Raw genomic sequence first — 12,500 nt, forward strand, 5'->3', positions numbered from 1 at the left:
GTGTGTGTGTGTGTGTGTATGTGTATATATATATCCTTTATATATTTATATATGTATGTGTACAAATAATACATGCACAATACCTTTTGCATAAAACTAGCTTTTACGCTATCAACTAATTAATCTTACGATATTATATTTTCCTCCTTTTCCTTTTTTTCTCTTCGTTATATTCAAGAATAAAATATCATTAAAATCTGATCGAAAAATGAATAGATTTTTTATATAATGTCGTCAGTGTTTTATATTTAGAAAGGAAAAAAAAAAAAAAAAAAAAAAAGGAAAAGAAACTTTATACCAAAAAATTAGAGGAAAATTAATCAGAAAAATTGGGAATTACGATAGATTTGTTTCACGCAAAATGGCGTCGGCTTACTACACTAAGCAAAGAGGGAAAAAGAAAAAAGAAAAAAAATGTTCTGGACCAAAAAAGAAGCAGAAGAAGAAGAAGAAGAAGAAGAAGAAGAATAAGGAGGAGGAAAAAAAGGAAAAGAAGGGAAAAAAGAAAAATTGGAAAAATCGGACGAAAATGATTTTTTAAAAGTAATATCCAAAGAAATATGGAAAGGAGTAGATATTAAAAGTATTATTGTCGTCGTGTCATCATAGTAGTCTTTGCCATTGTTGTCGTAATGTTGATCGTTCTTTGAACAAAAGGAAAGGTTGGAAAAATCGATCGGGGACCATTAAACCGTTATTATCGTCAGCGAAAACTTTCTCAACTGTCTCGAACAGTGGACATTGTTAAACGCAAAGACTAAAGCTCGCGATATCGGCAAGCCATTCTATCGTGTAGACGAAACACAACGGGAGAGTAGACGCCTTCGAGGGCTAACCACAAAAGCATAGAATAAGTGAGAGAGACAGAGTAATAGAAAGAGAGAGAAAGAGAGAGAGAGAGAGAGAAAGAGTATAGCACGTTTGCAGGCTTTTGGTCTCTGCGTTTCCACAAATTGGCCGCGATAGCGAACCGGAACGAACTAAGAAGAAGAGGGGACTTCAATGACCTCAAGTACAGAACTATTTCTGTGTGCTCTCTGTGAACGGAGACGATGTCGAAGGTTATGCAATACCGAACTGTTGCATTATGCGCAAATCGTTAAACGTGGGTCATTTATTTTCATAAAGCGATTTTTCTTTTTTCTCCTCTTTTCTTTTCTGTTTCTTTTTTTTTTTTTTCTTTTTTCTTTTTTCAATACGTTCAATCGAAGATAAATAATCTTCAAAAAAAATATCCGACAAAGTTCCATATAAAATGGACATATGACCTTTGAATATTTCGAATTAATGATCTCTTGAGGAATAAATGTTTTTTTTTTTTTCTTTTTCTTTTTTCTTTTTTTTTCTTTCGATACTGCATACACATCCTTTATATCGCTCGTATGTAATATGAATTAAGTATATTCGAATGTTCAATGTTCTTTCTTCTTTTTTTTTTTAATTTTTTTTTCTTTTTTTTTTTTTTTTTTTTTAATTTTTAACAAGAGCAACGCAGAGAAAAGGACAAAAGATGAAGGAAGAATAGAAAAGGACAAACGGAGAAGGAAGGAAGAAAAGAGAAACGTAAACGAAATACGGAAATTTCCGGATCCAATTAAAAAGGTTAAGTGGCGTCGCGACGCCATATTTGTTTGTAATGTACATTTATATTGGATTGTAAAGAATAAATGATAATAAAAAGAAATAAATGAAAGGAAGAAAGAAAGGAAGAAAGAAAGGAAGAAAGAAAGGAATAAAAGAAAGAAAGGTAGAAGGAAAGAAAAAAAGAAATAGAAGATGCGGGACATAATAAAAACGGGGGTTGAAAGGATTTTGTCAGTAGTAGGGTTGTATAATATAGTAGATAAGTTAAATGTATTTGCCTTACACTCGTCCGTGATTATATTAGGGAGAGTGACATCTGTTGAAATCATTTCTAATCGGCCGCAGTTTTTTTTATTCTTTCTTTCCTTTTTTTCCCTCTCCCTCTCTTTTTTTTCCCTGCTCTAACCATCGCCGCCTCTTTTTTTTTTTTTTTTTTTTTTTTTTTTTTTTTTTATCGCGAAAACCCTAAGCGAAGAAGGGTCTTTAGGTTCTCTCTCTCTCTCTCTCGCTCTCTCTCTCTCTCTGATAACGTAAAAAACTTAAATATTATTTTTGATAAATTTTGAATTTATAGAGAGAGAGAGAGAGAGAGAGAGAGAGATCGATATTAGGAGGACGATATGATATAACTTGGTACGTGGAAAAAAAAAAAAAGAAAATAATTATGAGATACGATTATACAAAAGGAAAAAGAAGGAAAAAGAGAGAGCAAGAGAGACTCACCTCAGCGTCCTTCGTGTCCAGTAACTCTTGCAGTTGTATGCACCGTTCGTTCGCTTCTTTCAATTGCATCGTTTGATCGTCTAGAATAGGTAAAAAAAAAAAAAAAAAAAAAAAAAAAAAAAAAAGGAAGAAAAAAGAAAAAAGAAAAAGAGAAAAGAAGGAAAGAAAAAATAAAACACTGTTTATACAAGTCACGTAGAACGTTGAAAAATATCACTTGTTATTTTCATTGTTATTCTTTTATTTTTTATTTTTTTTCTCCTCGCTATTACTTTAGAGAGAACGATAGGACAATTATATATAGGATATAATTTGATCAGTGATAACACGGAATACAGGTATTAAAAGATAAAATTATGCCGTTTCATTGTCTAGTTTTGTTCCATTTTAATTTTTTTTATTTTATTCCTTTATTTTTTTATTTTTTTTTTTTCGTTTATTTTTTCTTTCTTCTTTTTTTTCTTTCATTTTTTTCACTTTTTAATCGCGTTACCATCTATCTCGTCGTTTGATCGGTAAACATAATGAATGGAATTAGATAGGAAGGAGAATACAAATTTCCCGCTAAGAGTTATAAGCTACGTCGATGTTACTACGTCGGTAAAACAGAGTCTTATTTTGACAGTCGGAAATAACCTTAAAAAGTTTTCATCGCTCTTTCACGAAATAATATAGAGAGAGAAAACAAATTATTATCGTTCTATTGTTTTCATTCGATCCAATTGATAATACATTGCGTACCTATTTCCTTGACAATCCCTTCGGAAAGTACCTCCTTCGTAAAGTTCGTAATTTGGCCCTTTAAATGAGATAAGCCAGAAAGACTGTCACCGAACCACGCCATTTTAAACGTTGATATTTACCGTTAAATCCACTTCTTTAAATACACAAAACCAATTATCTATTTGTTGTCACGTGCACAACATATTTTTTACAGAAATTGACTTATTTATCACGTAAACATTAAATTAACATGATGACGTGAAAGACTACATTAACCTTCACAGAATACAACACACGAACGCACTTATAAACATGGCCGACAACACTGACCATAAAATTACTATTGGTTAGAAGCTTGCTATATATTTACACCAGATGTCGCTTCGAGCGATTATATTATTCTAAGGCTCTCGTCATAAAAATAATTCCATTATTTTTATCGCATCGTAATCGTAAAAAATAAAAAACAAAAAAGAAAAAAGAAAAGAAAAAATAATAATGATTCTTTTCAATTTATCTTTCCAATTTCCCCGTTAATCAATTTACTTTGTAAGGGAAAAGGAGAATGAAGAAAAAATTTGGATTGAAATTTTCATTCTGAAAATTGTTCAGATAATATCGATAATGCGCATGCGTTTAAAAGTGCCATCTATACTTAAACGTACATTGGATATCATTAAATTACAGTTTTTTTTATTATCGTCGCTGGATAATCCCCTACTTTTTCTGTTTATCATTGGATAATTAATAATTCTTTTTTGAGTTGACACAATTGTCGACACATTTGTAGTTCGTAACTTCGTCCCAAGGTAGCGACGGTAATTCGTCTTAGATTAATAAAAAGTTAATTAAACCATTTCCGTTCATTGTAATAAATTTTCATCACCTCTAAACAGTTTATTACAATTTCATCGGACTATATCCTCAATTATTATTCACGTCAATCGTGAATTGTTCCAATTGAAAACGATCTATTTTTAATGCTTGATATTCATTCGTTCGTTTATTTAAAGAAACATTCAAGCGCAACACGATCGACCCCGTTCAATCGAAATAAAATTTTTCATCTTGCAATAAGTGATACGGAATTTCATAGATATTTTTTCCACTTTACATATGCGTAAGTATACATATATATATATATATATATATCTCGAGTGAGTTTATGTAAAAAACAAAAAAAAAAAGAAAGAAAGAAAGAAGGAAAAGAAAAGGAAAAAAAATTGAACGTATATACGTACGTAATGTACATACCTAAAAAAAAAAAGAAAAGAAAAGAAAAGAAAAAACAAGAAAAAAAAAATATTTGCCTTAAATTGCAGTCCGCTAAATATCCAACGGACGTATGCAATTAAAAATTTGCGATGTTTTTCTAAAAATTACGCACAAACGTATTACGGTCTCTTAACTCGAATAACGAATATTCTAATAATAATAATAATAATAATAATAATAATAATAATAATAATGACAATAATAATAACAATAACAACAACAATAATAGAAACAAACGTACATTGTTCGCAAATGTAAGACCATACCTTAATACGAACGTTGAAAATTAAAATTTTTGTTTTATCAATTAAAAACTCTTTTTAATCTTTCATTCGAGCGTTTATAAGAAAATGAAGGTATAAAGAGAGAAGAGAGAAAACTAAAAAGAGGGACATATTTAATTTAGATCTTTTTTAGTTTATGTATATATTATGTAAAAATATAGTGAGCAAGCTGATCCACGTAGTTATTTATCATGTCTCTCTCTCTCTCTCTCCCCCTTCTCTCTCTCTCTCTCTTATTCAGAATAACAAGAGCATTACCTTTTTCATTTAGTTCAGAGTAAGAGATGATGAATTCGTAGACATGATGATCGCTATATCGTACTTTCGAGGAATATCTTAATGGCCGTGTACGCGCGCGCGCGCGCGCGCTTAAAAGAGAGAAAGAAAGAGAATCTACAAGATGCCTAGCTATCTTTTTTTCATTTATTTTTCTTTTCTTGTTCCATTTTTTTTTCCTTCTCTTGTTTTTCTTTTTTCTTTTTTTTTTTTTTTTTCTTTTTCTTCCTTTTCCTCCCTATTTGCATCGAGGAGGCATTAGGAATGGCACTCGTCTGGCACGAGACCGGAGACTCTTTATTGGAGAAAGGTTAGTAATAGTAGCAGTAGTAGTAGTAGTAGTAGTATTAGTAGACAGATAGATAGATAGTAGATGGTCGAAAGAAAGGGATCGAACGTTTCACTATGCCATACCCAAGAGAGAATACATTACGGTTATCGAGAATTATTTCAAGTGAGAAACCTCCCCCCTCCCACATACCCTCCTTCCCCTGCGTTCCCTCGCCTCATACCGTGGCCATCTCATGCTCAAGCTTTGCTCGAAAGTAAAAATAATCAAAGTACTCGTCGATGAAAAACCCTTCGTCGTTAATTTGTTTTTCTCCGACACGTGGTTCGAGAAAAAGAAAATCGGCAACGCGGCGATTGTTGATTGGGAGAAGGGATGAGGAGGAGACTGCGAGGAAAGAAAAACAAAGAGAACGAAAATGGAGAAGGAAAGGAAAGGATCGATTGAATGTAATAATAGATCTTAAATTTAGGGAAAATATCTTTTAAGTTCGCTTATGGATATCAAAAACTAATGAAATATATATATATATACATATGTTTGTATATGTGTGTATGCGTCTAAGTTAAATGTATTCGAGGTTAATTCGCCGGAATATGTAATCGATCGGCCATTTGTAAATCCCGAATATGGTGGGGCGGGGTGGTGAAGGGGGGAGGAGGAGGAGGAATAACTTCGGTCATGATCGTTGATACTCGGTAAATGCGTCGTCATCGCGTAGTACTATTGTATATAAAGTAGAGATTAACTTGGCGGTATATTAATTTTGATTTGAAGGTTAGATGAAAAAAAAGAAAAAAAAAAAAAAGAAGAAGAAAGAAAGACAAAAAGGAAAAAAAGGAGAGAAAAAGAACAACAAGTAAATAGTACGAGAGTATGTTTTCGACGAGGAAATGAGATAGAATAGAAAAAGTGATCAAAAATTGATAGTAGTAGTAGTAGTAGTAGGAGTAATAATGATATTTACTAGTAGCAGTGCGGTAATAAGTCAAAGATGATAAGAGGAAGAAGAAGAGAGAAAAGAAGAAAAATAAAAAAAAAGAAAATGAAGAAGACGAAGAAGAAGAAGAAGTTAGCCAGAGGCATATCCGAATCCTTCGAGAGCTTAACTCCGGTTCAGTTTCATTCGAACGAAGGCAGTGCCCTGATCAACGTTCTCTTCGTCCTTTTCTTTAACATACACACATAGAGAGAGAGAGAGAGAGAGAGAGAGAGAGAGAGAGAGAGAGAGAGAGAGAGAGAGAGAGAGAGAGAGACAGAGACAAGGATCGAGAGTGAGTGAGAGAGAGAAAGAGAGAGAGAGAGAGAATGATGGTAGTGGGGAGTCGACGGCCGCCAATCGGCGAGGTCGTAGCGGAGCCGGCGAGGCACGAAGTTCCTTCGAGTTCGTTCGCTCGTTCGCGCTAGTTCGCGCTAGTTCGTTCGTCGTCGTCGTGATCGTCGTCGTTCGTTTGTTCGTTCGTTCGTTCGTACGCGTTCATACGTTCGTACGTACGTTCGTTCGCTCGCTCGCTCGCTCGCTCGCTCGTTCTTTTTTACTTCATTTCGCGCGAGTTCCTACAAACGTGAATCTTTCCGCAGAACGCAGAGGAACGCGACGAGGACGATAGCGCACATCGCAGTCGCGCTCTGCCACCTGACTGACATGTCACGCCGTCTTTTCTTTCCTCTTCTTTCTTCTTCTTCTTCTTCTTCTTCTATTTATTCTATTTCTTCTTCTTCTTCTTCTTTCTTCTCTTCCTCTTCCTTCTCCTTGTCTTCTTCTTCTCCTTCGTCTGACTCTTCTTTTTACTCTTCCTCTTCTTCTTCTTTATCATCTCTTCTTTCATTTCTTTCTATTCTTATTCGTCGTACTCCATCGTGAGTGAGAAATCGCCAACATTAAAGGACACTTCTTTTCTTTTTTCTCTCAATTTATTTTTTCCTTTTTTTCTTTTTTCATTCCTCTAGTACTACCACTTCTTTTTCTTCTTTTAGCTTTTCATCTTTCTTTCTGTCTTTCTTTCTTTTTTTATCTTTCTTCTTTTTTTTTTTTTTTTTTTCTTTCTTGTCTTTTCCTCCCCTTTCTACTGTCGTCGCTTTTTTTTTTTATTTATTTTTAATATCGATACGTTTCGTCATTAATAATTTGTTAACCGGTGAAATGATGTTCCGCGTTTACGAGTAAAAGGGGGATACGATCTACGGTATTGTATCGCGTAGGGATTTTTTTTTTTATTCTTTTTATTTATTTTTTTTTTTTTTATACACACACACATATGCATATATACATAATATATATATATATATGTGTGTGTGTGTGTATTGTGTATGTATATTTTCGTATTCCTCTCAAGAAGAAAATCCTTCGACGATGATTGGCTGCTGTTGCTGCCGCCGATATTGCCGTTACTGTTTCTACTTCTGTTACGTTGAACGATCAAGATTCTCTTTGGTGGATCCGTCGTCCGATTTTGGTGATCGAGGTGAGCATAATTTTTTTCTCTCCTTTTCTTCCTCTTCTTCGTTTTCTTCTTCTTCTTCTTCTTCTTCTTCTTTTCTTCTTTTTATTTATTCTTTATTTTATTTTATCATCGAACGCGTTCGCATTTCGTACATCGACATGTTTGAAAGTAAACGATTTTTTCTTTCATATATATTGTATTCGCGCGATTGTGCCTTTCGTTCGAACGAATTTTAAACCTACATTTTTTCAATTTGTTCTATATATATATATATATATATATATATATATATATATATATATATGTGTGAAAAAAAAATTATATGAATATATATATATAGAAAAATGAACACAATATTTTACATATATATATATATATATATATATATATATAAAAGAACTTATAGAAAAATGGAATGAAATTTAAAATACATAAAAAAAAAAAAAAGAAAAAAAAAATATTGATTGCATATGTAGAAAAAAATTTATCGCAAAGGTTTATACTTGCGAATGTTTTTACATTGAAATGATTTAATAAAGAAATGGATTTGATTTTATGATCGTAATTTTTACGAGGTTATGTATTACATTTCAAAAATTATATTTTGTTATAAAATTTATTACTAGAAATTTTATATATATATATATATATATAATATATATATATGACTTTTTGTTCGTCTTTTTTCATCGACGAATCAAAAGTCATCATCATTGTCTCTTTCTCTCGACATTACAGAAATAAAAATATAAAGATCGGCTGACAATAAGATTCTTAAAGATTAATATATTTATAAGTATTTTCAATGCCTTTGCTTTTTTTTCTTCTTCTTCTTTTTTTTTTTTTTTTTTTTTTTTTTTTTCAAATGCAAATATTTAAAAATAGAAAACGATTGTTTTATCACACGTCGATTAAATCCATTCAATGAATTATGAATCATCGTTACAATTGTATCGAAGGTTTTTTTTCTTTTTTCTTTTTTCTTTTTTTTTTTTTTTTTTTGTTAGAGGTCTTAAATTTTCGAAATTCAGAGGGAATTAAAAGCGCGGGAATTTTGATAATTCGTATTACCACTTATCACGAATTTATTATTTATTATTATTTATCGTAATATAAAAATATATATATATATATATTTTATAATTATCTTTTAATAAATTATTCAATTAATAAATATAATCTAAAACTAATAATATTACCAAATAATTAATAATAAATAATTTTCCTGATCGTTTGTATTGAATCAGGATAAATATAATGACCTTTGACCTGAACGTCCGGGCGTAATTAAGTCATTCTTTAAAAAATTTCATGGTGGGACGTACGAGAAGAATTTTTTTTCCTTTTCTTTTTGTTTCTTCTTCTTCCTTTTTTTTTTTTTCTTTTTTTCTTTTCTTTTTTTATTTTGTTGTATCCTTTATGGAGGACAATGGTACGGCTAATGGGGGTATTCACTATTACATACCAAGGTTATATCGTCGCTATTTCAAGGGAATTCTTGGATGGGAAAAAGAATTGCTCTTGTCTTGTGCATCGGACATAGCCATGCGTTTCTTTCTTTCTTTCTCTCTCTTTCTTCTCTCTCTCTCTCTCTCTCTCTCTCCCTCTCTCTGTCTCCTCTCTTTCTCTGTCTCTCTCTCTGTCTCTTTCTCTTTCTTTCTTTCTTTCTTTTCTGTCGCGTGCATGCACGTGTGAGGGAAATAAAAATCGTCGAGTTACGGGAACGCGTTGCTTCCACATTCTTTCAGAGTATTCGAATACGATGTCCTTTGAAAGAGAAAATCTAAGAATAAGTAATTGTTTTTTTATTTTTATTTATTTTTTTTTTTTCTTTTTTTTTTATTTTGAGGTTATACTAAGTTTAGTTAATTTCTTTTTATATTTATTTTTATTCATCTTTTACCTTTAATTTTTTGGTAAACAATTATAGGTGCGATTTTCTTTTTTTATAATCCATTTTATTTATCGTTTCTTTTAATTAATTAATTAATTATTATTATTAATATTAGAAAAATTAAATAAATATATAAATATATATATATATTCGAAGTAAATATATCGTAGGATCGAACGTTTTTTAGGTTATAACATAGCAGTTTTAGTAAATCTATGCGATCTATTATATTCTTATTATTATTATTATTATTATTATTATTATTATTATTATTATCATTATCATTCATTTAAAAAATATTATATAAATTAAAATTTCTTTCTCTATCACTATTTTTTACTCTTCTTGATTTATTATTTTCATTTTATTTAATTAATAGAAGCATCGAATCCGATTCTCCGATATAATCGAAATATCTCGGAGTATCAATTATAAAATCTGTTATATATATATCTTTTCTTTTTTCTATAAAAATGTTCAATGAAACATTTCTTTATCTCTCTCTCTCTCTCTCCTATTTATTTTTCTTTTTTACATTTTCATAAGAGATATCTAATAGAATCAATCGATTCTATTACACTCGAAATCATCTCGAAGTTATCGAACGATTTTTTTATAGGTTATAACAAGGATCATTGATTTCGTCGTCACTCATTACGTTCGAGATATTTCCTTTCTCATTCGTTTTGTCGCAATTTGGAAAGGGAAATTGATTCTGTATATAAATTCATATCCTTTCGAATGAAGGATGGAGGTAGATGGGATGAGATGGAGATGAGGGATGAGGAAAATCCTTTTAACCAATTCAAAGAACATCCCATCGATTATACGATAATCATTGGCATTGAATGCGACTGTGATCGGCTTTTGAGAGAAACAGAGACAGAGATATTAGAGAGAGAGAGAGAGAGAGAGAGAGGGAGGGAGGGAGGATGACGAGGAGAGAGGTTAGAGTTGAGGATGAGAGGTTATAGTAGTGGGGAGAAGTTAACAGAGTGGGGAGGGGATTAATTAGAAGACGTCGCGTACTTCTTGGAATACTTTATCGTTCGTTGTCGTCGTCGTCGTCGTCTTCGTCGTTGTCGTCGTCGTGGTAGCACTTGGAATTTGATTTTCAAGTTAACGTTTCTTTCTAAAGAACGACTCTGTGCTCTATCTCTCTCAATTTCTTTCAACAACGACGACGACGACGAAGACGACGACGAGGACGAGAACGACGACGACTGATGAATTCTTATTCAGAGAGATATATACATATATACGTACGTACATAAATACATATATATATATACATATGTATACACACATACATATATATACACACGTACATTCATGCAAATATTTGTCTATTTACTATTAAACGAATTACTAACGGTTCTATCGTACCAACGTTGGTAGTAAATTGAGGTTAGAAAATGTTCTTCATATTTTATTGACATATCTTTTTAATTAAAAATAATTAAGAAGAAGGTGTTACAAAAGAAAAAAGAAAAAAGAAGAAAGAAAAATAGAAGAAAATGATTGATCTCCACTCTCTTTTTTACTCTTTCTTTAGATATGTATATATATATTCTTCGATCGTATAAACGACATACATACACATATCGTATATATCCATATAGAAACAATACGTTATAAAGTAAGGTTAGATTAAATATTTATTTGAAATAATCCGTATGATTTATTATTGGTTAGGGACGTGGAGGAGAGATTAAAGAAAAGGTTGATGATAGTATAAGAAGAAATTGATTATAATTCGATTGAATAGTGCGAATGAATGGTTTTCGATGGATTAGAAAAAAAAAAAAAAAAAAAAAAAGAAAAATAATAAATAAAAAAATAAATAAATCAAAATCAAAAGAAAACTAAAAGGAAGAAAGGAAAAAAAACAAAAAGAAGAAAGAAAAATCGTCATATCTCTTTCTCTCGTCTTGGCTTTACGGTTGGTCGAACGTATAGTATATATTGTACCAGGCTGATTAATAAAGGCAGACTTCCCTGCAATTAGTTCTGCGATATGGGTTAACCGTCGCAATTTGTTAAGCCCCGTCGCTTTCTGTTACACGAAGAGAGATACAGATTCAGGAATTCTGGATACGAAACCTGTTTCCCAGAGCCTCGTATAAACGTTCTATGTACAATACATACATACATACATACATACATACATACATACATATATACATGCATACATACATATATATATATATATTTATATATATATACGTACGTAGGTATGTATGTATGAACGTATGTACGTACGTACGTACGTTCTTTCCTTCGAGAGTTCAATGGCACTCAGAATGCGAGAGTTCGGCACATCGAAGAGACATTTTTCATGAGACGAATCGATCGCAAGTATTTATTTACTTACTCGATTTTGATATATTTCTTTTTCTCTTTTATCATGTGTCTTTTTTATTTTTATTTTTTTTTCTTTTTTTTTTTTATTCATTTATTATTTTTTTTTTTTTATTAGGTTGTTTTCTTTTTTTCTTTTTTTTTTTTTTTTACATTGGTATCAATTATACGTTAAGTATAAGTCTCTCTCTTCAAGTGTTGTATTAATAATTACATTTTATTTATTTTTCTCTTTTTAATAACGTTTAGATATTGAAAATATTAAAAGAAATAATATTTAATGATCGTTCGTATTATTTTTGAAACGAACTGATATGGATATTACGTATTGTTTAACCTCAAAATTACACATAACCTATTGTAAATATGTTACAATGATTTTGTTTAGAATTAGATAATAAAATTAATAAATTATTTAAATAATAATTTAAGTGACATTTTATTCAACGTAGAAGTTACAAAATTTTAATATATATATATATATATATATATATAAATTTCAATGCACTTTAAATAAGTTATACAATGATTTTGTTTGAAAGGTTTAGATATTGTAACCAATTAAGATAATTATATGATTTAATGAAAAAAAAAAAAAAAAAAAAAAAAAAAGAAAAGAAATTAATTGAAGTCATTGTTTGGTACAA

The 12,500-nt window shown here is 30.7% G+C and overlaps 2 protein-coding genes across 7 annotated transcripts in view; one reads left to right on the plus strand and one right to left on the minus strand.

Moving 5' to 3' along the window:
• LOC124955144 (thyroid receptor-interacting protein 11-like) overlaps positions 1-3,364 on the minus strand; it is a 41,053-nt gene extending 37,689 nt beyond the window's left edge. The window contains exons 1-2 of the mRNA XM_047509112.1: positions 3,049-3,364; positions 2,308-2,387 (exon numbers count right to left, since the gene is read on the minus strand). Of these exons, the coding sequence (XP_047365068.1) occupies positions 2,308-2,387; positions 3,049-3,151 (183 nt within the window). The 5' untranslated portion in view covers positions 3,152-3,364. The remainder of the gene's footprint in view (positions 1-2,307; positions 2,388-3,048) is intronic.
• A 3,201-nt stretch (positions 3,365-6,565) lies between these two features.
• LOC124955146 (band 4.1-like protein 4) overlaps positions 6,566-12,500 on the plus strand; it is a 56,600-nt gene continuing 50,665 nt past the window's right edge. Inside the window, exons 1-2 of one of the 6 annotated variants that reach the window (XM_047509124.1) lie at positions 6,566-7,352; positions 7,491-7,619. The gene's annotated coding sequence lies outside the window, so the exon portion shown is untranslated. The remainder of the gene's footprint in view (positions 7,353-7,490; positions 7,620-12,500) is intronic. The other 5 variants (XM_047509118.1, XM_047509120.1, XM_047509119.1 and 2 more) reach the window with 5 other exon arrangements.

Source organism: Vespa velutina, chromosome 17, assembly GCF_912470025.1.
Source record: "Vespa velutina chromosome 17, iVesVel2.1, whole genome shotgun sequence".
NCBI lineage: Eukaryota > Metazoa > Arthropoda > Insecta > Hymenoptera > Vespidae > Vespa > Vespa velutina.